Source organism: Neopsephotus bourkii, unplaced genomic scaffold, assembly GCF_033783945.1.
Source record: "Neopsephotus bourkii isolate Nb327-2 ecotype Australia unplaced genomic scaffold, CSIRO-AGI_Nbou_v1 NB_1707, whole genome shotgun sequence".
NCBI lineage: Eukaryota > Metazoa > Chordata > Aves > Psittaciformes > Psittacidae > Neopsephotus > Neopsephotus bourkii.
Genome location: NW_026902181.1, coordinates 466,747 through 494,576, shown reverse-complemented (window position 1 = coordinate 494,576; position 27,830 = coordinate 466,747). Strand labels below are relative to the sequence as shown.

Sequence of the window (27,830 nt, the reverse complement as noted above, 5' to 3'; positions counted from 1 at the left end):
TCTTCAGTCTCCTTCAGCTAAATAAGCAGTGTCAGTTCACCCACTGGCTGCAGCTACTGTCACAAAAAAGAAAAAAGGGCAATAATTGTAGTGGCTGGTGATTTTCCTTGACAAGACTTGGTTTAAACCCATATGTAGAACAAGCGAACCGGTCACTTTGTTCTCTTTCGTGCAGACACCACGGTGACCCACTGCTTTGCTGGGGGCAGCCTCTTGGTCTCTTTCCAGGCGATGAAGGAACTAGCTCACGACGAGTTTTACCCCTCACACTGCTGCTGGGGGCTTCAGGGAAGCGCGGCAGAGCCGGCCGGCGTCACCAAGAACCCGCAGGGCAGGGGACAAAGGTAAAGCAAAGGGGAAAGGAGAGCCCTCGGGACATGGCGAGGGCCCGGAGCTCCGCACGTCCCTGCGGCCTCCCTCAGGGGCGGGAGCGGCACATCCCGCCATCCGCCCCGCAGCGCCCAGGGAGCCGCAAGCAACCGCCGCTAGTGTTTCGCTCTGCGCCGGGATCCGCACGCCAGGCCCAGCCGCCCCTTCCCACCCCGGAACTACAGCTCCCGGCGGGCGCCACGGCAGAGCGGCTCTCAGTGAGGCAGCAGCGGGCTCCCGGACTACAGCTCCCAGCGTGCCGCCGCAGCCTTCCCGTCTCCGCGGTGAGAAAATAACCCTGAAGTTCCCCGCGATCAGCTGATCCCGGCTGACAACGAGGGGTGCGGGCGGAGGGGCACGGGTACTGCCCGGTCCTGCCCAGCCCGGCCGGGAGCTTCGCCTGCATGGTCGGCCGCCGCCCCGGCCGCTGCGGGAGGAGAACTGGGGCACCCCCCCCCCCCCAACCCCAGTAGCGGAGGGGGCGGCGGGGGGGAGGAGGAAGCGGCGGCCGGGACCCGACTCCTTAGTCACCGGGTGCCGGCGGGAGGAAGGGGAAGCGGGGCGGCCGCCGGCTTGTAAACAATAGCCCCGTGCCGCGCCGCCTTTGTTCCCGGCACCATCGCCACAGCTCCCCGCCCGCTGCCTCCGCTCAGCAGGAGGAGACCGGGGGCTTCCCCCTGTCTTCCGGGCCGCCGGTGAGGAATAATCGGGTGCCGCGCTGGGCGCAGCCTCAGGTAGGTGCAGGCACCGGGAGCGGGGCACCGGCATTGCGTAAGCACGGCGCGGCCCGAGCCACAAGTGCCGCGGGCTAGCGCGGCCGGTCATCGCCGTGTGTGTGGAGCGGCCGGGGCCAGCCCGCTGCGAGAGCGACTCAGTGCAGGCTGCGGAGGGGCGAGGGAGGCGGCCGAGGGCCCCGCGCAGCCCCGCGGCATCAGGTCTAGACAAAGGCGGGCGGGCGGGTGCGGGGCTGGCCCTTGGGGCGCCGGTCCAGGGGGCTACGAGGGGAACGGAGGGGGAGAGGATCCGTTAGCCCGACCGCGGTGGCGATCGCTATTCAGCGTAGCTAGAAGAAGCGCACAAAGAGAGCGGATTTTTGTTTATCTAGCGAAGCATATCAGGAAATTCCCAGCAAATAAATACTGTGAACTCTGAAGGAGGAGCTTAGCCGGGGAGTGAAAGCAGAGAATTTTCTAGTATTGACACAGTCCTCTGTGTGTGTGTACACGTATATGCACTTGTGTATTTCTAATGTTTTATTTTGCCTCTGTGTCGCCAGCTGTCTTCCTCCGATCTCTGCTTCAGGGGTGTACTTGTCCTGTGTGCTGAAGTACACCAGGCTGGGTGTTTTTCTTGTTGCTGAAAACACACTATATAGTTAAGTACAAAAAGAATGTATACCAGCATTTGGGTATAACAGTACCTGAAGCCAGCCACATTGTTTAAGTTTATTTTGGAGAAAAAAAACTTCATCTGTGCTTGACAAGACTTTTCCTGGAAGGTAGGTCAGTGTACGGATCTAAAAGAAACATCTATTAATTATTTAAAATAAAGTACAGACATCACTCCTGTTGTGTTTCTTTCCCCTGTGAAAGTACTAAATTTGCAACTGACTTTTACACCTATTATTGTTCAGAACAGAAACAAGAGGGGAAAAAGCATTGCTTTAAAAGAATTTGAAGATGAGTGCTCATACACAAACTGTAGAGAAAGGACAGAACACGACACTCCTGTGCCAGGAAAGCTATGTTTGCAGTGGGACAGATGAAGCAATCTTTGAGTGTGACGAGTGCAGGAGCCTACAGTGCCAGCGTTGTGAAGAAGAACTGCATCAGCCGGAAAAGTTACGGAACCACGAACGGACCCGTATAAGACCCGGCCATGTCCCATTCTGTGACTTCTGCAAGGGTGCCAATGGGAACATAATGCATGCCAGTATGACAAGGCAGATGGCAGCAGTGAGGTGCCAGGTGTGCAAGATCAACCTCTGCTTGGAGTGTCAGAAGAGAACACATGCTGGGGGGAACAAAAGGAAGCACCCTGTCACCATCTACCATGCTGGCAAAGCCCAAGAGCATGAAGAGGAAGAGGTGATGGATGAGGAGACCAAGAGAAGGAAGATGACAGAGAAAGTTGTGAGTTTTCTCTTGGTGGATGAAACTGAGGAGATTCAGGTAAGAACTTACATGGTTGAACAGGCAAGATCCTTTAGAGTCTATCTTAGTCCCACAGACTGCTGTGATGCATGATTGATACTTGAAGTGTAACTGGCAACAACAGTAACAAAATGAGGACAGCCAGTTAAGTGCCACTAAGTATCTTGGCCCCAAAAGACACAGTGCCTTGGAGCAGCCCTGCCTATGAGTTTCTCAGAAGGTCAAGTTCATTAAAACCTGATGTATGGCAAGAGCCTCTTCTAAGAGCTTGGTAAGCAAAGCTAGTGAAAGAATTGACTCTGTCCTGAAACACACACAACTAAGATAAGAGCTGTCTGTGCAGGATGCTGATCATTCCTGAACAAAACTGAGAGTATTGCAGTAGGTATCCTGCAAATGGAAGTGCTGGCAGCCAATCTCCTGCCATATGACTGGGAATGGGCACTGTACCAACCAGTGCTAATGCAAGTCTACAGCCCCCTGCTACCTTCCTCTTAGCATTACTAAATCCATCTGGTTTTCAGGAATAGGAGAAAGTAGAAATAAGGGTCCAAAGTGTGCCATTCAGGTCCTGCAGACACCATGGTTAAGCTATTTTGCTTGTCTCAGATATTGCTCCATGTTAGCCCCTTGGTAAACGAAGGGGAAATTTGCCGTCAATTTGGGGTTGGCTTGCTGGTAATAATGATAGAAATACTAGTTGTCTTAACAAGAGCTTCTCAGGAGGAATTATTTTAGAGAGTCTGGCATTCAGTATACGCAATTAAGGACCTCTTGAGTTGGTCCTTGCATTTGGTGGGTGTAAGTACTTTACAATGTAAAAATGCTTTACAGATGTAAAAACAGCAACACGAAAGTTGCAGAGCAGGTTAGTTACACACCTAAAAATTTAGCTTCATCTTCTGACTTCCAGGTTTGCATTGTTCATGTTAAACCTTGCGCAGGAGACACTGAGAGAAAATGTGTAGTCACCTGAAGACTCAATATATGGTTGCTCTAATTTAATATTCATGCTACCAGTAGAAAAAAAGCGTGATGATATTCTGATTTTTGGTTGATTAGTTATTTGTATGCATCTTAGTAACAGCCAGCGTGTCTGCCATGCCTTGCAAGCAAATGTGACTTAAGCTTCTTGTATTTATTCTGTACTATACAGAAATGCATATGTACGTATGTATAGTATATATACTAGTGTAATTAACTATAGTATAGAATAGATGCAGGATAACTTGTGTGACATTTTAGTCAGTTCAGGTGTACTGACTGCCAAATTCTCATGGCTTTTGGAGGGAAAAGGAAGGAAAATATGATAGACCTTATGACGCACTGACACAGAAAACACTATGCAGGATACTAGCGGCTTGAAACTGAGTGATTGAGTTTCATGTGTAGTAGCAGTCCTGAGTTTGTATGCCTCCCCTAAGCGCATGAACATGTCTTTAGAATGTGTGGCAGATGCGACTACTGCTGTAAGATATGGACTTTGGAATAATATTCATCTAGCCTCTGGAGCAATATCTGAAATGCCTTAGAACAGGGCTGTCCTGAAAACCTGCTCACAAGCTTTGGCTGTATGTGGTTGTGCTGGTTTAAGTTACCTTTATGAATCTGTAAGCCTTGTTGAGGTTAACTTTTGCCTACCCCATGTAAGCAAGTGCATGGCTATTTAAATGTCATGAGTGATAAAGCCAACTTTGTTATTGGGACAGCAATGGTCTTTTATTAGATTGTAGCAACTTGATCAGAACAGGGTGGAAAAAGCTCTCCAAAAATGAACTTGCTTCTGTATCAAGAGGCTGAATCAGAGCTCTTCCATCTGGAGTGATCTTCTCTTCCTCACAGCTGAATAATTCTGTGACATCTCACAGCCAGTATTGAAGCAGTTTGAGTTTTCAATTAAAATATTTTCTAGGAGCTGGAACTTGAAGAGTGCTTGTTATTGCAGCGATGTTTCTGCTGGTGAGCATGAGGACCTCTATTTAGAGAGGGCTGTCAGATGACTAGCTAGCTCTGAAGACATCATCAGCTCTTGATAATACTGAACAGCCAGTTTAGCTATAGGAAAGTGATCGTCAGTCTTTTCTTCTGTGCTTGTCCTTAGCAAGATTATTGCTCATTACTTGATGTATATATGCTTACGTTACTGATGTGTATATGTTTACAAACCACTAACTTCAAAGTGGTTCAGTGAGATGGGAACACAAGGCAAAGATTTCTTTTTCCTTTGAAACTTGGAAGTTGTTAAGCTTAAGTGGTTATGTTTCATCTCATTTGTTTGTGTTAGCTTCTTAGAGATGGTAGCTCTGAAACTGAAGGACATTTATAGTGTGTAAGTAATGACCAGGCTAGTTCCACATGCAGAAACAATGTACCTTAACCCATAATTCACTGTGAGGGTGGTGAGACACTGGCACAGGTTGCCCAGAGAAGCTGTGGCTGCCCCATTCCTGACACTGTTCAAGGCCGGGTTGGATGGGACTTTGAGCAACCTGGTCTAGTGGAATGTTTCTCTACCTGTGGCAGGGGGTTGGAACTGGATGATCTTTAAAGTCCCTTATAACCCAAACCGTTCTATGACTCTATAAGGAGCTGTGCCTGAACAAATTCAGTTTAGCTGAGAGATGGAGATTCTCCGCTTGGGCTCAGCACTGCGCTAATACAGTTATGATAATGATTCTGAGATTTGCGTAATTGTCATTGTGCTGTGTTACACAGATAGGCTGGCCTGCTCAAAGCTTTTTGCACTTTGCAGACATAACCATAAGCTCAGAAAGCAGAGGTCTTCTTGTGCCTATCTCAAATCCACTTAGTCAGGAAAGGTCCCATTTTAAAGTAACACTTGTGAAGCAGTTGTTTGTAGAGAACTGATGGTAGCTTAAGTTCCTATCTGTGAAATGCAAGCTTCTCAGTGATGTTCATCATAGCAGCACTGTATTTGAGCACTTCAAAAAAAGGTTGGTTATCTCATGTTAAGAAAATGCTATTAAATGTTAAATACAAGCTCATACTGCAAGTCTGTGGAAGAGCCAGAGAGAGAGGTTGTTCCTCATGGAACCCAACCCCAACTTAGACCCCATCCCAAGTCCTTTTTCTCAGACTGTATTATGCAGTTTCTCTTTATACAGTATTAAACTTTTGGTCTTACATATTGCATATCTGAAGCTGAGACTTCAATCAATTTGCTCTTGATAATTTAAGGATCTGTTTGTTACTTGGTTCTGGTATAGCCTGTCTCTTTGCTCATCTCTACTCAGAATCATATTATGGGGATTATTTCTTCAGTCAGTTGCTTCAATCTTGTCACTGCTCTTATTACATCTTCCACATCTATTCTTTGCTATGTTAGACCCATGCTATGTGCCTTCTTTTATGTGTGTAAGTCCCCCAACTGAATCTCCTGATCTGTTCTGTCAAGATGTCAGCTTTCCTTTCTTATCTCTAACTGAATTTTCAAACAACCATAATTGTGCTGTCACTAGTGCTGTCCGTTGCACACAGGAGGCAATTCCCTTAGGAATTTACAGTCAATTCATTGTTCTTTTTAAAAAGTCCCCTATACTTGTAGATCATGTTAAGAAAACGACAGCAAAATACAACAATAAAAAAGTGACTTGGGTTAGGATAGTTATTTCAAGTCCTTAGACTGTCTCACTGTCTCTTGAGCTTTTCCAGTCATCTGTATTGATCTTTTCCTCCTGTACTTATGTTTATGCAGTTTCTGGAACAAGTATCCATTTTTGCATTGTCTTTTTACAACACCTTTGTGATAGCATAAAGCAGAATTATGTATCAGTTGTACAGTGACCTCTATTTACTACTACTTCTGAAGTAGGGGAGAAGAAATGCTAGCAATGCATAAAACCAATTTGATATTTTTATCTTGGGGAACAGATGTTAAGAGTTCTTACCACAGGATCAGAACTTGGTTGTAGAGTCACTGGTGGTTTCTATGATAACATTTGTCCAAAGCCCTAATTAAGGACTCAGCCCATATATTTAATAGAAGCAGAGAAAGTGTTTCATTGACACCCAAAGATAGGGGACATGCTTGATTGCTGTTAGTCTGCCTTAAAAAGTTCACTGATCTTTGACCAGAAATTAGCTCTGTCACAAGAAATTACCTAAACTCTGGGCTGCAAAGAAAAAGGCACTGACTTTGTAGCCTGTTTTAGTAAGGAGACAGGAAGAAAAGAAAGATTTTCCTCTAGCTAGTCACAAAAATAATATCCACAGCAGTGTAATTTTATGTAGTAGAAAGGAGCACATATTTACTGCTAGGCCTCCCATGAGACATCCACTATGAGCTCCCTTTCTTCAGGTAGCAGGGTCTATTTTTTTTTTTCCAATAGGTATCTCAGTTTCCTAAATGCAGCCTTATTTCTAGAGTTCTTTTTTATTTCTGCTAGCAGGGCTAGACTCCTAAAGGATTAAGCTCTTTCCCTGAGGAAATATTGAACAGGATCTATATAATGTTTTGCAGGCAGTTTAGATGACACAGAATGACCCATAGGCCTTATTTAAATGCAGACTATTTTATACAACTGTTAAATACCCAGCTTCTAACATCGTAACAGTCTATGTGTCCTCTTCTGTCCCCTCTTATTGAAAAGTTACATGGTTAACTCCTTAGGGATGCCAGCAGCTTTGCTTTTCTCACCTCCACCGTAAACCTGTTGATTTTCCCTTATTACCTACTGAGTTGAGGTAGTCCAGGGATGAAAGAATGGAGAGTCACTAGGAGTGCTTTTTCTAGTCAAATATTTTTTGTCAGTCAATACAAGCTGATGTATGTCTCTTTTCCTAAGAGAAGTTCATAATCTCTTAGCTCTTTTAGCTTGCCTCTGTATTAGAAAATCATTTGTCTAGCAAATAGTACTAGTTCTTATGACACCCTTACTTGACTTGCTTTTGGGGGAATGTTTGGTGTTCTTGTGCTTTAGGGTAGCACAGTCAGCTGTGTTTCTGGGAATTTTAGTCCATATCCTGTAAACTGAAGAGTCACAGCTGGTATATTTGTCATGGATGGAAAAGAGGAAGAAGAAATATAGAAGGAGCCAAGTTTTTTAGGTCAGTGTGATCTGTTGGATCAGGATACATAGTTTCTGCCTGTCATCACTGTTCCTGTAGTATTGATGAGTTTTCTTCTCTTTGTGCTTCAGAGAGGTTTTCTTGCCAAGGTATTTTGGGGAGTTTGCTGTCTTACACTCTAGGAATTTTTCTGTTATTATTTTGCTAGTTTTTAATATTCCTCCCATCCCAGTTTGTTATCAGTTTTGCAGTTCTCTCTCCTACACTCAAGTGCACTGTTTTTCTATCCTTGGAATAAAGCCATAGAAAAATGTCTTAGCAATTGCTGGTTAGGAGCATTCTTTGTTCCACTGGACATATACCAGTATTTTGAAGAGTATTTTTAGAAGATGGGAGAGCAACCATCCATTCAACATATGTACAGCTCCTTTAACAGCCTCAGGCTGACTCCTAGCTAATTTGAACATAGCCTTTTACAAATACTGCTTTTCTCTGGAACTGCTGTTGCATCTTCTTCATGATGCAGTTCTCTTAGGCCATAATTAAAGTAAAATATCTTGCTTGCTTCCTATCTCTTTTGTCCATCTGCTGAAATGTCTGCACGTATAGAAGCAAAGGAGAGCATATCACAAGTGAGAGAAGCTGGTAGCAAGCCACTCTGGAATTACCCACTGTTTTCATTCAGGGAGTTCCTGAACTTAATTCAGCTTCTGGACTAAATAGGGTTGGTGGAGATAAAGAGGTGTTCTAGTGCTTCCTCGTTGTACCCCTCTTTGCACTTATCCAGTGAGTCCTTTTGGGCTCCTTTGTGCTGTCAGCTGGAGTAGGATGTGAGTGCTTTGGGGTGCATTCAAGAAAGAAACGGGAACTGGCGTCCTCCAGCCCTTTTGTCCTTTCCACCTCCTCCACTTTCTCACATCTGCAGGGGTCACAGGAGACAGATGTTGCTGCAGATACCTTTTACTTATTTTACCTGAGTTGTTAATACCTTGCTATAGGATTGTCTAAAAGTAGAAGTTTTGCAGTCCTTTGACCTGCCTGTCAAAACACCCTGCAATTGGGAAAATAACTAGAGTAACTATTGTCTAGGAAGAGTGAAACTGTAAAACAAATAAGTTTGTGAATGTCCCTCTTAACAAGGACAGTAGTATAAAGTAGTGTTCATCCAGGTATTATAGTTGCCTTAGTGTTGAGGAAGACTCATAGTTACAGCATGACTTGGTGTCTTCTGGGCAAGTCTTTTTACCTGGATATGGTCTCTGCTGCTACAGCTGTGACATTGTGGGTGGTAATTGGTAGCTCTGTGGACAACATCCATGGGGAAGATGAAAGGTACTTAGGAGACAGCATAATGATTTATGCTTAATTTTTTACTGTTCTTTTTAAGAGCTAGATGACATTCTTCATCTGCAGAAGTTGCATTTACCTTGAAGTCTTTATTAATAGTTTTTAGCTCTTGAAAAAACAGTTTTTCGGGTAGTAAACAGGTTAGTGGGCTGTCTAGTCTTCTGTTTTCAGCAGTTTCATATAACTCAGCTGTCATCTACAAGGGTAACTTGTTTGGTAATAGCAATATTTCAGGCAATATTGCCTCTTGTATTAGGAAGAAGTCTGCTCAAATTGGATTACCTCCCATCCACTTACATTTTTTTCCACTACTATCTTAAAACCTTTGAAATAGGGTCTCTCTCTTTGGCTAGGGCTATTAAGCAGGATTTAACTCATCTCTTTGTCTCAGGAAAGAGTCCTTTAATAGATAACATGGGCCTCAGATATGGTCAGTCTCCCCCCTTGGTCGCAGAGACCTGTAGGTGTTGTTAAGCTCTGTACAAACCCATGTAAATACTGTCCCCCGATTCCTTTGCCAGAGCTGTGGGAAGGAACAGGGTAACTTTGGTATGAAAAAGATACTCAAGTTCAGGGACACTATTTTCATGGGTGTGTACAGAACATAATAGAACAAATCTCAACAGAACCCATAGGTTGTACTGCAGTGAAGGCAAATAAAAAGGTACAAAAAAGTTCAGGTTAGAAAACACCCCTGATACAAATACTTTCTTTTGGTTGAGCCAGACCTGCACCCAGCATGGGGAATAAGGTCAAAACTAGCTGGAGTTGAGGAGGAGTGTTGGAACCTCACTTTAAATCCTCAGGGTGTGTTTGTCCCTTCCTTTATTTTGCCCTCCTCATGTTCTGTGTCAAGTCACTCAGTCTGGGCTTTAGGCTCTGTAGGACTCTGATCCTGAAAATGCTGATGTCTGCTGTCAGCTTGGCTGAAATCTAGGAGATTACTGAGGACAATAATGATAAATGTATAAAAGTGTTTGCTGGGTCGGTGATTAGTAACTTACTCCTGAATACCAGATTGTAACTATTGGTATGACATGCACAATTTTATAAGTTAATCCATTGACAGAGCCCTTTTGGGAAAACTCTCCCAAGCTACCCTAGTGTTTACATAGTAAGAAGTAACTCTTTGAGCAGTAGAATTAATGAAGTCTCATTTCTGAGATGTCTGCCTCCCATTATCCAGCAATTATCCACATCTGTCTTTTAGGTAAGGAGCAGTATGTGTGCTGTCATGCACCAGCCAGCATGCTTACTGGGTAGCAGGTATGGGCATGACTTAGCTTACTTCTGTGCCTTGGTGGAAATGTGGAGTGGATGACAAGTTTTTTTTCTTCAGAAAGGTTATTAGTCTTTTTTTTTTTTTTTTTTCTGAAGAAATTTATGATCTAAAGGCATTTATTTCTCTATCAAATGTGTCTGTGTAATTGGTTTATGGATTTTAAGTTATGTTTGAGAGACTCGAGTAAAGGCATAAATGACATTTTTCATGAAAAGTCATGCAGAACAAAAGTTTATAGGAGGAAAACTAAGGTAGGAAACTAGAGCTGCTTGGACTTATAATTCAGCCTTTATTCTTTTTGAGCACCTGCTTATAATCAAAATCTTCTCCCTCATTTGGAGGCCTCTAAAAGCTTTGAGGGAGCAATGACCTCCTGAGGTCCCTTTCAGCCTGAATCTTAGTGGAAAACAGGGTTTGAATTATGATAGTCCAGGGCCTCTTTCACAGCTCTATTGATGTCATAGGTTTCATAGCAGAGTTTCTCTTGTTCCCAGGGAGATACCCAATCCTTTTCCTCACTTGGAAGCAAAAAACATTTGGGAGTATCAACAAAAATTTCAGTTGGGGCAAAAGCAGGAAGTTTGCAACTACTTTTTTAGTAGCCTGTTGAACTTGAGTTGCTGTCTTAAGCCAGCTACACTTGTGCTCATGCACTGCTTTTCTGGGAGTGATTGTGAAGAGCTCTGCAGAGATGTGAATTTTGGTGGCACCGCTGTACTGTGGTGCAGGTTGTTCTCAAATTTGTCTTACAGGCTATAGTTAAAGGAAGAAATCTGCTCTATAGGTTTCTCTCTTGCTTGTTTTCACTCTACATTGAAATTCTGACTAATGACCTAATGGTAGGACCTGGGGCTTTAGGCATGCACCAGTAAGACTTCTGTGTGAATCTAACTCTGGAGTGATCTGGAGATAGGAACTCAGTTTTATAGAATTTAGGATAGGAACTAAATTTTTAAGAATTAAAACACAACTGCCAAAATTTAGAAGATGTCTCATAAAGAACTGGTGTATGTTGAGGTGGGCAGGTCTCACAAATCTGTTTCCAGGTTTAATGTTTGATATGATTCTTTGAGATATCTCTGTCCATGAGACCAATTACCTAAAATGATCTCAGTTACATGTTTTAGAAGTTCATGGTTACTTACAAGGGTGCAGATGTTGTTTTAGCTTTCTTTCTCAGCTTTCTTATTCTGTTGTTTTAGGTTTCTTATCTCAGGTGTTAGTTTGAATTCTTGTTTTCTGAATGGTGAGCAGAATTTCTTGTATTGCCAATGTTAAGTAATGCTTTAAGGAATTCACCACTCCTCCCCCCCCCCCCCCCACCTCTGCTTGATTGTTTTGACCACTTGTACTTGAAGGCTGATTTGTTTCAGCTGTTCACAATTTTATGCTGGTATATATTTGGATACGCTGTTACAAATATTATGGTTTGTTTTTCCATTCATTGAGAAATGTGTGAAATTTATATCCTCTATCGATTAAGTGGTTGTGTATCACAAAGTATTGTTGTATGCTGGTTGTTAGACAAGCCTAATGACTCAAATTTAATTATTTATATGATGACATCTTTCTTGATTGGAGAAAATATATTTTAGTTGCTAAAATACTTTGTTAAAATCAAAGCAAGCAAAGGGTAAGACTTCAAAATGCAACAACAAAAGTACCAATGTAAGTCAAAATGACAGTGTAAGACTAGCTAATGAAGGCACTCTTGACTACTATGCCAAGCACACTTGATTTTTGTTTTGAGCTATTGTGTCGTCATGGCACAGCTCTGGCTTTGTCCGTCGCTTCCATGAATATCAGCAAGCCTAGAGGATTTATAAAGAGGTTTAAAAGGAGAAAGCTGTGGTAAAAATATCTCTTAGTGTGCTTGTTTTTGCCTGGAGGCAGATTTAACGACACGAGTACAGGTCATTGGAAACTTAGTTCTATGTTATGGGTTTGGTTTCTAAGCTTTTAACATGTTATTGTTTTAATAACACTGTTTCCAAGAAATTCATAGGCAGAAATGTCATTCTGGCAGTTCTTGTTTCTTGTCTTTTCCCAAACAATTCTACATTTATTGAGTCTTGGATCTAGGAAACTTGTTATGCTAGGTATAATAGATTTCCAAGTATGGGTGACAGGGAGGCTTCAGATATAAATGGCAGTATGGTATGAGTTTTTGTGTCCTCCTTAGAGAGGACTTTAGCTGTAAATTTCCTTGGGTTTCTTGCTGAAGACCTTCATCTTCAACTCAGTTCAACTTGGACGGAGTGACTGCATTGGTGGGACTGGATGACAGTTGCTAATGGAATTGTAGTTAAAACTATAAAAGAAGGCTAACCAGGATTCTAACCTATGATGGAGTCAAAGCTATTCTTTCTAGAAGAAAATCCACTTCTAAAAGCTGTAACAAAAGTGTAAATAAGTCTCTGACACTAGAAATGTTAAAATGAAGGGTCTGGAGAGATTTCCCTCTTGTCTTAGGTTAGACATACAAAGTTTTCATTCTTAATTAACATTGCTGTGCAATTTAAGGAAAATTTCATATTTACCCTCTACTGTTCATGTCAGAGATGTGGCGCTCTTGGGCAGCATGGGAGTAGAAACAGCTATGGAAGCATGAATCCTTCGCACATGCAGCAGAAGGTAGTACCCTGCAAATTTTTTTTTGCATGATAAGAGAAGCAAAACAGAGAAGTGGGACTTGAGCCCAATTGGAATTAGTACTTTGACACTTACTACACACATGCTGACTTTAAATGTCTTAAAGGAACTTGCTCAAGGGAAATAAATTTAATTCTTGATATAGGGATGGTTGTGAGTGAGTAGTTCTTTGAGAGTATTGTCCTTGTGCTAAGCAGTGGTTAAAGAAGACAAGTGCATGAGAGCAAGGAACATCTAATGGCATATGAGCGTATTTAACAAAAGGGGGTATTTTTTCCAGTTTTATTGGTTTGGAGATTTTTGTTTTTGTTTCTTCCCTCCTCCCCATATGGAATTTATTGCAATAGGATGTTGCAGGATCCAAAACTATGTCTAGATTCATAAAGGGCTTAGCCTCCTAGAGGATAGGTCTACTGATGTTCTTTACCTGACATTATGTACATCTGCTTGGGAAGTCCTTTGACATCTGACTCCTAAGAGCTGGTAAAGCATGCTAGAAAATGTTACTTGTTTCATGTCTGAGTTCTTTCTTCTTTGTCACTGAGTCCTGTAAGGCACACCATTGGATTAGCTGGACTTCAGAACATTCTTGTGCTTCTGGGTAACTTTCTTGTCTGAATTGTACCTGAGTTCTGTCCTGCAAGGAAGTCTGAAGGAGCCTAGAGCTGTAGAAGGTGGCAGTAGCTCAGTGCTTTGGGTGTCTGATTTGATATTCAGTGTAACTTATCTGCTGAAGTGATCTGGATTATTGATCTGGAGCCAACTTTTCTTCTGTCTGGTTCAGCAATCCAGCTCTCTTTCCCACAGTAAATTGCCCTGTCACCAGCAGTTGTTAAAGTACATTGAATGCAAAGAAGGCTGGTGGTGTGGACATTTGCATTAGCTCAGACTGGGACAATTTCAGCTGCAGCACAGTTTGTATATGTTATTTCTTATTGGTGGGAAGGCATTGCAAAACTACACTTGTCGCTGTTGTCCTTTGTGTCTGACATTAAACTCAGCCCCTTCCACACACTCTCTGAAACTAATACCAGAAAAGTAACCAGTGCTGTCTAAAATACCTTAGTTCTTAGTTGACCTGCCAATACTTAAGCAGCTGTTTGAAGGCTGACTTCTTTGTGCTGTACAGGAAGTGCGTAACAACTGATTCTAGCAAAGTGCCTGCCCCCGTTATGGTAAGAAGTTTGAAAGGTAGGAGTTAAAACAATCTGGAGAAGTTATATCCCTTTTTGCTTACATACACATAACATTATTATATTACCAAATTGTGAATGCTTTTAGGAGCTGTCCCATGAACCAAGAACTTCTTTTCATGCACAGACACATCTCCAGGGACACCAAAAGAAGTTTTATCTGTCATCTAAACTACCTTCTGGTGATAAGCTTATAATCACAGCTACCAAAAAAGATGGCCCTTTCTTGTGCACCTGTAACTTGAGTGTATCTTGATGGTCTCCCACAGACAACAGAAAATAGCCTGTTGATAGCATTTTGATTTGTTTCCTGTTTTCTTCCACCCTATGAGGCTGCCTGGAATGTTTTGAGTCTGTGAGAAGCTACTGCAGCTCCACATCCTCAGTTTTTCTTTCTGAATGCTGTTCCCAACCACAATCTGGCAAACTGGTTTGTTTTGTTGTTGTTTTTTTTTATTATTATTATTTTTGGCACACTGGATGTTTTTTATTTTCCTTCAAAGTCTATCTGCTGCTGATAGATTTGGCCAGAGCAAACAGGGCTGGCTGAGCCTTAAACTAGTTTGCTGATCTAAGAATAAACATGTTCAAAGAAACCTTTTATTACGTCATGTCTTCTGTGGATCATGTATCATGAGACCTTCTAACTGTACTTGTGGAGGCGAAAGAGCTAAGGAGCTTCCACAGGTTGAGAGGGGGTGAAAGCCATGCTACTTTGCTGATGGGGATTCCTTGTGGAGGGAATCATGATGGAGGAGTGAATGTAATCTTTCTTGAAAAGTGCCTCTGTCCTTTTCTTCCCTGTCACTTAACATGTTAGAGGAAGCAAGTGATAAACAACCATAGCCAGGGGCATGAAACCTTTAAAAGCCAAGGGCAGGGTCTTGTACAGAGGCCTAACCTGTTTCATTGCTTGTTTCTCTGTTCCCTCTTGCTCTAGTATCTGAACAGAAAATGCCCTATTCTCTAACCTGAGTAGCATGATACTTGTCACTCAATCTCTGTGAAGCCAAAGAGAAGTTACCTGCTGAAAGCTGTCTACTTTCTTTTGGGTTTAGCATGTGTGTGTTTTGTATTTTCATTTTATTTTATTTTTAATGAAAGCACAATATCATAAGTTATGAAATGGGTCACTGGGGTATTTGTGGCACTTCTGTAAAAGCCAGTTTGTCCAGTTCCAACCACTTGGCTCCAGTACACAACTTTGCTTTTTAATTCTCTGCCCCTCATTCCAGCTAAAGGATCTGTCAGCTGGAGAGCAGTGGGAGCAGGACAGGTTTTGTTTGGGAGCCCCTGGCTCTGGGTAGGTGCAGCACAGCTGTATGGAGGAGCTTCCTCTCCCTAAATCAAGGGAGAGGCTCAGTCTCTGTGGATGAGGCAAGCTAAGGTGACAAAAGCACTCCTCTGTTTTGCTTGCCAGGAGAGCAATGCTACTGAGAGTGTCTGCTGTGCTCCAAGTAGCTGTTCTGGCAGACTGGGAAGTAGGGTTGTGTTCCCTTCTCTGAAACAATTGCCTCAGGGAATGAGATACAGAAGGTTTCACTAGATGCGTGAGGCATAGCTTCCAAAACAGCTACATGATGGAATAGCTTAAGTCCCATTATGAAACTGCTTTCTAGAATTTTGCTTTGAACGTCTTGGTGCTTCAAAACCTTATGATGAATTCTGAACAGGAATTAATCACTTTCAGCTTATGAATCCTGAAACAAGTTGTTTTCAGTTTTGTCTGCTCCAGTTGCATAGTTAAAATATTTTTTTTCTTTTTTTGTTTTTTAATTTATTTTTGGAAGGTAAGGAATGAAGAAGACTTTATTAAGAAACTGGACTGCAGTCCTGACCAGCATCTAAAGGTAGTGTCCATCTTTGGGAACACGGGGGATGGCAAGTCTCACACCCTTAACCACACTTTCTTCTATGGCCGGGAAGTCTTCAAGACGTCTCCAGCCCAAGAATCTTGCACAGTTGGAGTCTGGGCAGCCTATGACCCTGTCTGCAAAGTGGTGGTAATTGATACAGAGGGCCTCCTGGGGGCCACTGTGAACCTGAGCCAGAGAACACGGCTCCTGCTGAAGGTCCTGGCCATCTCTGACCTCATCATCTACCGTACTCGTGCTGACAGGCTCCACAATGATCTCTTCAAATTCCTTGGTGATGCCTCGGAGGCTTATTTAAAACATTTCACCAAGGAGCTGAAAGCTACCACAGCCCGCTGTGGCCTCGATGTTCCTCTGTCAACTTTGGGTCCAGGTGTCATCATCTTTCATGAGACTGTGTACACCAAGCTGCTGGGCTCTGGTGAGTAGGCAGAATTAGTGTGCTAAATACTATCTATAAATTGTCAGGTTGCATTGAATACTCAGTGTTCTTTAGTACTGTTAAAATATGTGGTTTGGGTTTTGCTTTCACTTGTTCCATTTGGGAGCCGAGCTATGGAAACAGCAGAGCATTCCCTGATGGTGGTCTGAGTACGGCAGATCAGCTAGAATAATGCTCTTAGCCAGATGGACATTGGCACTGACTAGTGATAATGGGAGTTCTGCCAGCCATGGGAGGGGTCATCCAACAGGATTATGAGTATGGGTGGTATGGCAGATGAAGGTGAAAACTGAGATGCCCTGGGATTTTGGCTGGGATATGGAGTATCCTGTTGCAAGAAAACTAAAATAAAACTCTCTATAGAAACTAGGATGACCAAGAACAATGAAATTGATGATACTTACAGTGCTTTCACTCTCTTAAATTCTGTGGACCAGCCTTGTTCTGAGGCTTATGTGAAGTTGGGACTGAAGTATGGCACAGAGCTGGTAGCTCGACACCACTTTTCTCTGTATGAGTATCTGATATGGCCAAAGTGGCAGGCCTGGCACAATATTATTCCTCTTGCTTTCAGCGTTCTTCACTAGTACTTTTAACTTGGCTCCTACATATTGGATTTTGCATACTTAAATTACGTATTTTATTTGTATGTCTGAGTTCTGAAATGCCCTGACCTGAGCAACTCACAGCACAATTCAGTTTTGTCTATACAGGGACCTGAATTTCTTTTCCTGGCCCCGTTTTTCCATTTTTCAAAAGGCATGATGAAACCTTTTTTCATTCTGCCCATTTCTGATGCTTTGATGAGCAAAAGCCCTAATAAATTGGCCTGCAGTGGCTGAGGCTCAGTCCTGCTCTCAGTGAACATCTGTGAGTCTTCTGCTGTGTAATAAATACTATAGCAGCTCCTTGCTGGCCCACACTCTCATTTTGGCTTCTCTTACCAGTGAAGTCTTGAGCTAGTAGAAGAACTTGTTCTTTCAGGTTATTGTTAGAGTGACTTCTTAATTACTTTTAACTGACCTGCCAAGGTGGTTCCTTTTCTTACATACCAATTTGCTGATGAGCAATGTGGAGTTTCATATAGTAGTTGGAATTTGCTGTTTCAGCAGGTCAGATGATAATGATAGTTGTACCTGTGTGCAAAGTCAGACTGGTAAAAAAATACATTTTTTTATGATCACTTCTGATCACAGGAATAGGAAAGAAACCTCTTAACATGTGGGTTTGCAGCAAGTTGGAACTATCCACCTTGATGAACAATTGGATGTGTGCCTTATAGTTTTAGGGCAGGGACAAAGGGGCCTGCCTTATTCTGAAACATACAGCAGGTACTTGGAAGCAAGCAGAAGAATGTGGTCAGCTCTGCGGAGTCTGACTGGGTATGACCAATTCTTCACTGGTCATATCAGGTCACTAAAGTGACCTGATGTGCTTCACTATGTACTAAGGGTTGATAGAGGCTCAGTCTTCCTTGTATAGGGTTAGCATGGAGAATAAGCAGCCCATGTAAGGTTCATGTCCTCCACTTATCAAGACTAGTTATACCAGATTGTGGTCTGCTGAGAAGAGCTAAGAAGTGTGCTGAAATGGAGTTTCCTTATGTCATAAATTGCTTCTTATTCTGGGTATCTGTGTATCCAAACTTTGAAGTTTTTGGTTTTACTTTGTGGAACTTCATCTTATAATCTAAGGCTGTGAAACAGAGACTGCTTTTGGAAACTGTTTCTTTTCCTTCGTGTAAAATGTAACAACTGCATTCCAGATGTACTAGGAGGTTTAATTAGGAAAATTATCATTGTGTTGCATATGAAAGCACTGTGCAATTTAAGTATTATTTTAAACAATCGGTTGTTTATATACTTACTGATACTCTTACACGTAGATCATCCGTCTGAAGTTCCTGAGAAGCTCATTCAGGATCGGTTTCGGAAGCTAAGCTGTTTTCCTGAGGCTTTCAGCTCAATCCACTACAAGGGAACAAGGACATACAATCCTCCAACAGATTTCTCTGGACTTAGGCGAGCTGTGGAGCAGCAGCTGGAGAATAATACCACTCGATCGCCTAGACAGCCTGGGGTTATCTACAAGGCACTAAAAGTAAGTGGAGAAGAGTTTGTCAAAATCTTCATTTGTATCACTGTTGCTGACTGTCAGTTGTAGCTCATAGACACAGAACACATGAACCAGAGATGCAGACTTGCAAATGTCTTGAGATAAAGCCGCCCTCCATGAAGATGATGATTTTTGAGTAACAGCCGTGTAGGCTGGGTAGTTATTTTAAAACAAACACCTCAGCAGAGACTCTGAAGAGCAAAATCAAAAAACTGAAATAGGAAGAAACCGACTGAGGAGGGAAAAAATAACTGATGACTGAGTGACAAGCAGTTAATGACAGTGATTTACAAAGAGGAGGCCCAGAAGGAGTTACTGATGAAATTCCTAAGGATGACCTCAGCACAAGGTAAAGGAATGCCAAAGACTTGGAGGGAGTTAATGGCTGGCAAAACCTGGCTGTGGAGGTGGTGTAACCCAAAGACCAGGAGACAAAAAAGAGGAAGGAGATGTGTTGGTAGCTAGGAAACAAGGTGAGATCAAGCCAAAGATGTATCATTTCAGAGGTGCAGCATCAGATCAGAAGGCCGATGAGAAGGAACTGGAGAGAGCAGCTGGTGATTTTCTTAGAACATTCACCTTTCTAGGATGTCAGAAGGAGTTTCCGGTCTTCAGATCTGCAGTCAGTCCTACAAGTTTTCACACATTGCTACCACTACCTGATTAGCATTGTGTTTTCATAGGCCCGAAGAGCACAACTCCCATCAGGGAGGGGTGGGCAGAGCTGGGGCATATCTGCAGAAGGAGGTGGTGTTAGCAGTCTTCTCTGATGTTAGTCACAGCTGTTGGAACAGATAATTCCAGCTGCTCTGTATTTGGGGTAGCTGAAGCACAGAGGGAAGTATCAGGTGGATGTACACAGTTCTTGCATTAGGAAGCAGATAGGCAGCAAGAGGAAAACAGATGGAGTGGTTAATTCCAGTTATAAGTTCTAGGACTTTATTGCAATAATTGCAGAATCAAAGAATGGTTTGGGTGAGAGGGACCTTAAAGATTATTTAGTTCCAAACCCCTGCCTGGGACACCTTCCACTAGACCAGGTTGCTCCAAGCCCTGTCCAACCTGACCTTTAACACTGCCAGGGATGGGGCAGCCACAGCTTCTCTGGGTGCCCTGTGACAGCATTTCAGTACCCTCACAGGGAAGAATTTCTTTCTAATGTCTAATCTAACTCTTCCATCTGTCAGCTTAAAGCCATTTCCCCTTGTCCTCTTGCTACTTGACCATGTAAAACGTCCTTCTCCAGATTTATTGTCAGCCCCTTTAGGCACCAGAAGGGGTTCTAAGGTCTCCCTGGAGCGTTTTCTTCTCTAGGCTGAACAGGCTTCAGCTTTCTCAGCCTGTCTCCAGAGCAGAGATGCTCCAGCCCTCTGAGCATCTTTGTGGCCTTCTCTGGACTTGCTCCAAGAGTTTCACATCCTGCTTGTGTTGGAGATCCCAGAGCTGAACACAGGACTTCTGGGGGGGGGGTCTCATGAGAGAAGAGAGGGGCAGGATCACCTCCCTTGACCTGCTGGGCACACATCTTTTGATGCAGCCCAGCGTAAGATTGGCTTTCTGGGCTGTGAGCGCACATTGCTGGGTTATGTTATGCTTCTCGTCAAATGGCACCCCCATGTGTTCCTCTTCAGGAGTGCTCTCAAGCCATTCTCTGTCCAGCCTGTGTTTGTGCTTGGGATTGTCTCAACACAGGGGTGGGACCTCGCACTTGGCCTTGTTGAACTTCATGAGGTTTGCAGGGGCCTAGCTCTCAAGCCTGCCAGTCAGGTAATCCAATTTCAGATATAGTTGCTAGTGTACTTAAACTGTGTCCAGTAAAGTGGTTGCTATGTTCACATCACTACTGATTACACATTAACTTTTTTGCTTCCCTTACTGAAGACACAAGGTTTGCTACTGATCTGTGTTCACCTTCTTTAACTTTTGAACCCATTGAACAGCATCAGTCAAGCTTGAAAGAGATCTTAAAGCTCATTTCCTTGAAATTCTGTGAGATCAGATATCTACTTAGAAATCTTATCTGAGGACAGCTGTGATAAGAGACACGCACGTGTGTGTATGTGCAGTCAACCCTCGTTAGGCAGCAGAGATGCCACCACACACACGCTCCCTGGGAGGGGAGAGGGAGGAAGGGAAAGAAAGGCAGCCAGAGAAGAGCAAGTGTTCAAGAGGCCAGAAGAAAGCTCAGGGCAGCACTGAGGCGCAAGGCATATGTCCTCATGTACTGTAAGAAATGGCTCTGTGGGTTTCATTCTAGAGGTTTCCAGAATGCAAAACCTTTTTAGCACCTGCTATTTTGGGCATGGGTTGTATGCAGAGGTGGATGCAATTTTCCATTATCTGTTTCTACTATAAAATTCAAAGTAGGAGGCAGGAGGAGAAAAGTAAGTATTGTACAAGCATTCAGGTCACTTTCATACAAGTGCAAGATTGTTGTCTTGCATGATTTCTAATCCTTGCCTTGGTTCCAGGTTAGTAAGCCATTTGTTAGCTGCGTGCTATCTCTGCCTCTCCCTCTGGTGGAGGAACCCATGCTTTATTTTGAAAAGCTTTCAGAAAATACCTGCATTGCTTTCAATCAGTTACCACTTCAATCTTTTCTGTTTGACAGGCTCTGAGTGACCGATTCAGTGGGGAGATCCCTGATGACCAGATGGCTCACAGCTCTTTCTTTCCAGATGAATATTTCACGTGCTCCTCTGTGTGCCTCAGCTGTGGGTAAGTAGATGAGAAATGCATCCTCATCCTTCTAAAAGATAGTGCTGTCCTGGCCTGCAGCCGCAGAATGTAAGTTTCCATGACATCTTAACACCTGACATCACTTATCATCAGCGAGTACTTCCAGGCAGAATTAACTTGAAATTCCACTTATGTGGATTGGACAACTGTTATAGCTGTATCCCAGCTGGATGCATGGTCTTTGCCTACTCTTTTCTTTTGTATGGCTACAAACCTGTTCTGCCCTTATCTTTTCCCCACTGCACATAAGACAGGAAGAAAGTGTGTCTAAAAAAATACCCTGAAATTTCCTGTCATTATTTTTCCTGCCATTTTTGTTGCCAAATCAGTATAATAATCCTAAAGCACGCATCATGGACCTGGGCTGTGTTCATGTCTAGATCTGAGTGGAGCTCCAGGTTTGATTGGAGCTCTCTGGGAAGAGCTCAAAGATTGGGCAGTAGATGGCAGTCAGTGCTCTGAGTCTGTGAGGTACTTACAGCAGCATGGTGTTATGGCTATGCTTCTAGAAACATTTTCTCTCAGATGTGATACCGTGCTATTTTCTTTCTTTTCTATGCTCATTAGAGAATTTCTAGCAGCTCCTTGCAAAGGCTGCAGTGTTAACTCTGTCCTGGTTGATTTCCAGACTTGGTTAGTCCCTCCTAAAATTCTCTGTGAAACTCAGATTGGCTACAGTGATCATTTCCTGTACCAAACAGTTGTGTAGTGCTGCTTTTACTGGGAAACAGTTGTTCCACCTCCTTCCAAAGAGCCTCTCTTTCAGTGATCACTGATGTCATTGCTGTATGAACAGCTGTGAAAATGCCTTGGGATTAAGATGCCTATACAAATGCAAGATAGTAACATGACCTCTTGGTGACATCTGTCCAGTATCTAACAGCATCAGCACATGGTTTGCTTTTGCGTCTTCAGGTGTGGCTGCAAGAAGAGCATGAACCATACAAAGGAAGGAGTCCCTCATGAATCCAAAAGTCGGTGCAGATATTCTCACCAGTATGATAACAGAGTCTATACTTGCAAGGTGAGTAGTGATGCAAGGATAAGGTCTAGAGAATGGAGAAGGAAAGAATGGTCCAGTAAATGAGGAGTATCACAGGCATGTGCCTGTTCTCTTGCATTTTTTCAAATGGGAGAGGTGCTTATGGCCTCTAGAAAAAAAAACTGATCTCCACTGAACTTGTATTTTTGCTTGGAGAGGGCATCACCTCTGTGTGCTGTGTCATTTGCTAGCTAAATAGTGAATCCAGCTGCTCTCAACCTAGGGGATGTTGACCTTCTGTGTACTTTATGTGATTATACTTATTTGCTTATGCCCATTGCTTGGTATTAGCCAATTTTTCTGAAGGATGTGTGCGGGAGACAGGAAAAGTTTCAGCTACTATCATGGTTTTTATTGTAGGAGTATTTTCTTGATGTCATTATTGGTAGTGGGTTTGGCTTAGTTTTGCTTTTAAATCAGTTCTGATGAGTGCTCTCCTTTGCTGTGGAGACCGTATGCTGGTTATATGCTTTATGTGGCCAAACATCTATAAGACCTGGAGCCTGGGGACCCCAAGAGTGAAGTTTTAATCGATCCATTACGTTATAGGCCTGTTATGAGCGAGGGATGGAAGTCAGCGTGGTGCCAAAAACTTCTGCTTCCACTGACTCCCCTTGGCTGGGCCTTGCCAAGTATGCTTGGTCAGGGTGAGTTCTGCAGCTACGAGCTCTCTGCTCTGTTGTCTCTATGTTGCCTGGTGCACTGGACTTCCAGTATCTCACTGAGGTAAGCCCTCTTTTCCTTCTGCAGGTACGTGATTGAGTGCCCCAACTGTGGGGTGGTGTACCGCAGCCGACAGTACTGGTTTGGCAATCAAGATCCTGTGAACACTGTAGTGAGAACAGAAATTGAGCATGTCTGGCCAGGGGTAAGTCTGGTTACTGGATAGTCTTCGTGTATGTGTGCCATCATGCACATAGTAACGATTCTTTGGGACATTGATGGAGAAAATGGGTTGGCTTTCATTACAGCTGGTTCCTCCTCTGCAAAAGTCTTCTGTCATCTTTTGGCTGTCTTGAAATAGCTAATTTGTCAGTTTATGAACACTTCGTGTGTTGTGTGAATCTTACACCATTAAAACCTATCCGTGTGTTTCAAAGCAGGGCTGGTGAATTTTTTCTCCTGCTTGCCTTCCAGTTTAACAGGAGCAGTGGGTTGCAGAGCCATCTGCATCTAAAAGAATGAGTTTTCCCTGGTTTTATTTTCAAATTAATACCAATTTCATTACAGACTGACGGATTTCTGAAAGACAACAACAATGCAGCCCAGCGTTTGTTGGATGGCATGAATTTCATGGCGCAATCAGTATCTGAACTTAGCCTGGGACCCACAAAAGCTGTGACTTCCTGGTTGACAGACCAGATTGCCCCAGCTTACTGGAGACCCAACTCTCAGATCCTGGTAAATAGCAGCTGCTGTAGAGAGAAGTTTTGCATAGCTAAAATCCCTTTTCCTCACCCTTTCAGTAATTTGGTATTTTGCAGGGTCCAAATGCTGTTTGTTTTATTGCAGCAAGCCCGAGACTGTTTCTCCCTACTTTCTGTGAGCTCCCAGCAGTATTGCTGAAAATCCTGGCTTGCATGAATTTACTCTTCAAAGCAAAGAATCAACATCTTGAATCTGTCTACTGCAGTCAATAGTACTGGTTTTATAGGTGTGGAAATTAAACTCTGGTTTCATACCAGATGCAGAAAGCTGGCCCCAACAATTTAACTAGGAAAGGATTCCCTGTGTTTTGCAGGAAACACATACTTTTTCAACAAAAACTGCCTTCTGAATTCTTACCCCCCTAAAGATCAAATGCCATTCAGCTCTTCATGATGTGGTTGTAATTATTTGTGATTTTGAAGGAAGGGGTTATAGCTAGCTATTGGCCTAACCACTGTACCCATCTGAATGGGCTGTTAGCTTCCAAGTCTTGGGTGTAACTATATTTTTCACAATTTCAGTCCGAGTCTTGCCATTTTGGGATTCTGCTGTCTGTTTTTCTAATAAGGAAGATCAGACTAACAGGTTTTTCTCTCCATTTTGTTCTGATTAGAGTTGTAACAAGTGCAACGCTCCTTTTAAAGATAACGACACTAAACATCACTGCCGGGCCTGTGGAGAGGGCTTCTGTGATGGCTGTTCTTCCAAGACCCGTCCAGTGCCTGAGCGAGGCTGGGGACCAGCACCAGTGCGTGTGTGTGACAACTGCTATGAAAACAGGGGCATCCAGTTAGGTAATTTTCACTTGATTGTGACAGAAGTATCCTTGGGCAATTGTTAGTCTGAAGTCTTTGTCCCTGGCTTCTGGATCCTAACCATTCCCATTGGGTGTAGGCAGCGTTGTTCAGAATGGGCTTTGGCATAGAGATTTTTATAGGGAAGCTCAAGAGCTCAATGTATTTTGGCAGGAAGATGGCCCTTGTAATGAGCTACCACGTATCTGACCCCCTGATAAAATCACTGTCTAACTGGATCTTTTGTTTTTCCAGTACCTGCTGATTGATGGTGTGGAGCTAGCAGCAGAGCAGGGATGCTGCTGTTTCAGCAGGCAGTGTATTTTTTCCATTATTGCTGAAAGTGAAAACTATGCAATCCAGAATTTGGGGTGTGGGAGATATAGGCTGAGGAGAGGCTCCAAGCTACCTATTGGGTTTCCTGATGTTTTTTGATAACGTAAATTAACTGAAACTTGGCAGAAATTGTGCTGGCCTTAGGTGTTGAGCCCTCTACACTTGTGTCATGCAGATGTAGCTGAGCTGCCTTCAGATGAGGAAGGTGGGACCCTTATTGCCAGGAAGGTGGGGGAAGCTGTGCAGAACACTCTTGGAGCAGTGGTGACAGCCATGGACATTCCCTTAGGTGAGCTCTGTTCTCTTCTGGCGGATTGTTTAATTTTTCTTTTTGTCTAGAAGCATTTTTGTTTTCACAGAGCAAACCTTCTGATTAAACTTCAAGTGTTTGTGTGACAGGCTGGCACCTCTGCTGCACATACTACTGCTGGTTGAGAGTTCTGCAGCCCTCTGACTTCTCTCGCTTGATGTTTCCTCTTGGTTTTCAGCACTTTCCTCAGTTCACACCTTCTCTTTCCTTCCTGTTGTGCAAATCTGTGTGCACCAAGCTGTGAGTAATTCATGTTCCCCTGATGCATCGCTGCAGTGACCTGCCAGCTGGAGTTCCCTAAAGACTGGCTAATTAGGAAGCATTTTATCAGGTTTGGTTTTTTTCCAGAGATGCTGAGTGCCTTTTAAGCGTGTTCTTGGATACGCCGGCACTTGGTACTTCTGCAAGGGAGGGCTGAGAATGTGAAGCTGTCCGGGTTGGTAATTATAAGAAAGTAATGTGATCTTTAATGGTGAGCTTAGGATGGTGAATATTTGCTTTTTCAGGTGCTGGGTAGCAGTGCAGGTATGTCAGCAAACACTTTGCATTTGAATCTTCTGTTGTCAGACTGGACTGCCTACTCATGGCACAGATCATCGTTCCATTGCTTTGCCTATGGATATCCTGCCATCACCCTTGTGGGTGTTTGTTGTCTGACCCAGTGAAAGGCAGAATAAATGCATTTGTCAATTCAGGCAGTACATGTGTTTCTGAACATTTGGTTTGGTGACTGCTTTTTTGGCCACAACGAAAACTGAAGATAGGGAAAAGCAAGTGTCTCAGCCTCTGGAAGAGTGTGAGTAAGGTAGAAATGCCACCATTTAAGGAGAAACAATCTTACTCCTTTGAAGAGAGGCGGAATACTGGAGAATGGCAGAATAGCCTAAAGAGCTACCTGTTGCACTGAAGTATTCTGTCAGTAGGTCTTTTCCCCATAATGGCAGTGGTATGACCTGCAGCGTGTGAGTGCTTTTACTGGAGTACATTATTGACATGCCCATGTTCACAGGTTATTTTCTTCTTCCTCTTTCTCACCCCACCTCAATCCTCACATCCTCCTCCATAGGTCTGGTAAAAGATGCTGCCCGACCTGCATACTGGGTACCAGACCATGAAATCCTGCACTGCCACAACTGCCGGAAGGAATTCAGTATCAAACTCTCCAAGCACCACTGTCGGGCCTGTGGCCAGGGATTCTGTGATGAATGCTCACATGATCGCAGAGCGGTTCCCTCTCGTGGATGGGATCACCCAGTCCGAGTCTGCTTTAACTGCAATAAAAAGCCTGGTGATCTTTAACCCCAGGCTCTTCTCCTGATCTTTGCAATTCCTTATGTTCTCAGGGTTACAAATGAAAATATCTGGTCTCCCTTTCACCTCTTAACCTGTTGCAGCCAGAGTGCATGTTTCCAGTTTCTGGCCTCCTCTTGTGCTATATCCATCTTGGAACGCTGGGAATGAGCTTATGTTCAACTTCTAGGTTTTAATTTCAAATTAACTGGAGAAGGGAGGGAGCTCCCTTATAAATGAACAAACAAGAATCCAGCATATTTTATTCTAATAAAAAAAAAATTATAGATATCGATATATATATCAACTATGTCTAATTTAGTATATTAAGAATACGGTTGGCTAATGAAGCTTTGAGTATTCCTAGTTCAAATGATGGATGGTGTTCCTTACTATATTGGATCAGACATATGGCCTTCTGATTCTTCCTTTGGAATGTCTTACTGATCACAATGTCCTGTGAGGAAGGTCTGGATTCTGTGCTGCCAGGAAATCTCCAGTGTTGATGTATGAATTACACCCTGCACCTGGAGGTGCCATAATTCTGGCCATGGAATTAATCCAGAAACCCAGATTCATTAGCAAGTTTGTGTGAACTGTGATATGAGCAGTGGTCTTGCAGTGCAAGAGGTATCAAGTTTGGAGTAGAGACCAGTAGAGCTCTGAAAGGAGAGCAAATCATACAGCACAAGGCAAAGCATTCTGCTTTTGCCTTCTCAACTTCAATACCAGATCAAAAGGTAGCAGGGTCTTGCTCTCCCTGACAATGTTCTCATGTACTCAGGTGTTTTCAAGTTTCTCTGCCAGCTTGTTGCAGTTAAAAGTTTTGTCCAGAGCAGAACAAGAGAACAAGTTTGGTTGGCAATTCTGATATACAAAGTTTGAGTTGTTTGAATTGTGATGACTTTTGTTTTCCCCCACTTAAGTGATCCCATAGTCTCTGGAGCCTCTGTGTTCTCAGACGTGGTTGCATAGAAACTACACAGATTTGACTCATCTTTTTTCTAATAATATGAACTTACAAATCCACCTGGAAGATGGGAATCTTTCTTCTTTTCTCCTAGCAACTGGCACTCACAGGACTTCACCCTTTTATTAGAGGACTGCAATGAATTCACTGATTTTATTATAAGCACCACTTAACCTAACTAATGGTGTCTTGTACTGTGGATTTGTGGTTCCAGTTATAAGAAGTAAGAGACTGTTGTGGATTAAACTACCTAAAATTCTCCCTTATTGGCTTATGCAGACAAGAATTTTTCTACCGCATGAGAATCGTCTCCTCTTGGAGTGGCTGGAGTTTGATGCAATGTCCTGGAACTGTGGTATTTTTTTCCCCAGCTTATTACATGTGCTCTTGTGTAGATGAGTGCCCAACATCCTGTTTTAGGACTGTATTATTAAATTAACTGCTATAAAAGACTTTATCTTCCGAA

At 43.2% G+C, this 27,830-nt stretch overlaps 1 protein-coding gene across 4 annotated transcripts; it reads left to right on the top strand.

Annotated features, from left to right (window-relative positions):
- The first annotated feature begins 682 nt into the window (after positions 1-682).
- ZFYVE1 (zinc finger FYVE-type containing 1) lies at positions 683-27,830 on the top strand. Of its 4 annotated transcripts, none has more exons than XM_061376359.1 (13): positions 683-1,103; positions 1,646-1,867; positions 2,003-2,540; positions 15,815-16,319; positions 18,226-18,440; positions 21,067-21,173; positions 22,110-22,218; positions 22,786-22,883; positions 22,987-23,104; positions 23,467-23,637; positions 24,278-24,458; positions 24,970-25,083; positions 26,171-27,830. In XM_061376359.1, exons 3-13 carry the CDS (start codon positions 2,049-2,051, stop codon positions 26,401-26,403), a joined length of 2,343 nt encoding a protein of 780 aa, XP_061232343.1. In that variant the 5' UTR covers positions 683-1,103; positions 1,646-1,867; positions 2,003-2,048; the 3' UTR covers positions 26,404-27,830. The 4 variants fall into 4 exon arrangements, with proteins under 4 accessions (XP_061232343.1, XP_061232342.1, XP_061232345.1 ...); XM_061376358.1 differs by having other exon boundaries at positions 684-1,103; positions 2,008-2,540; XM_061376361.1 differs by having other exon boundaries at positions 684-1,107; positions 2,008-2,540.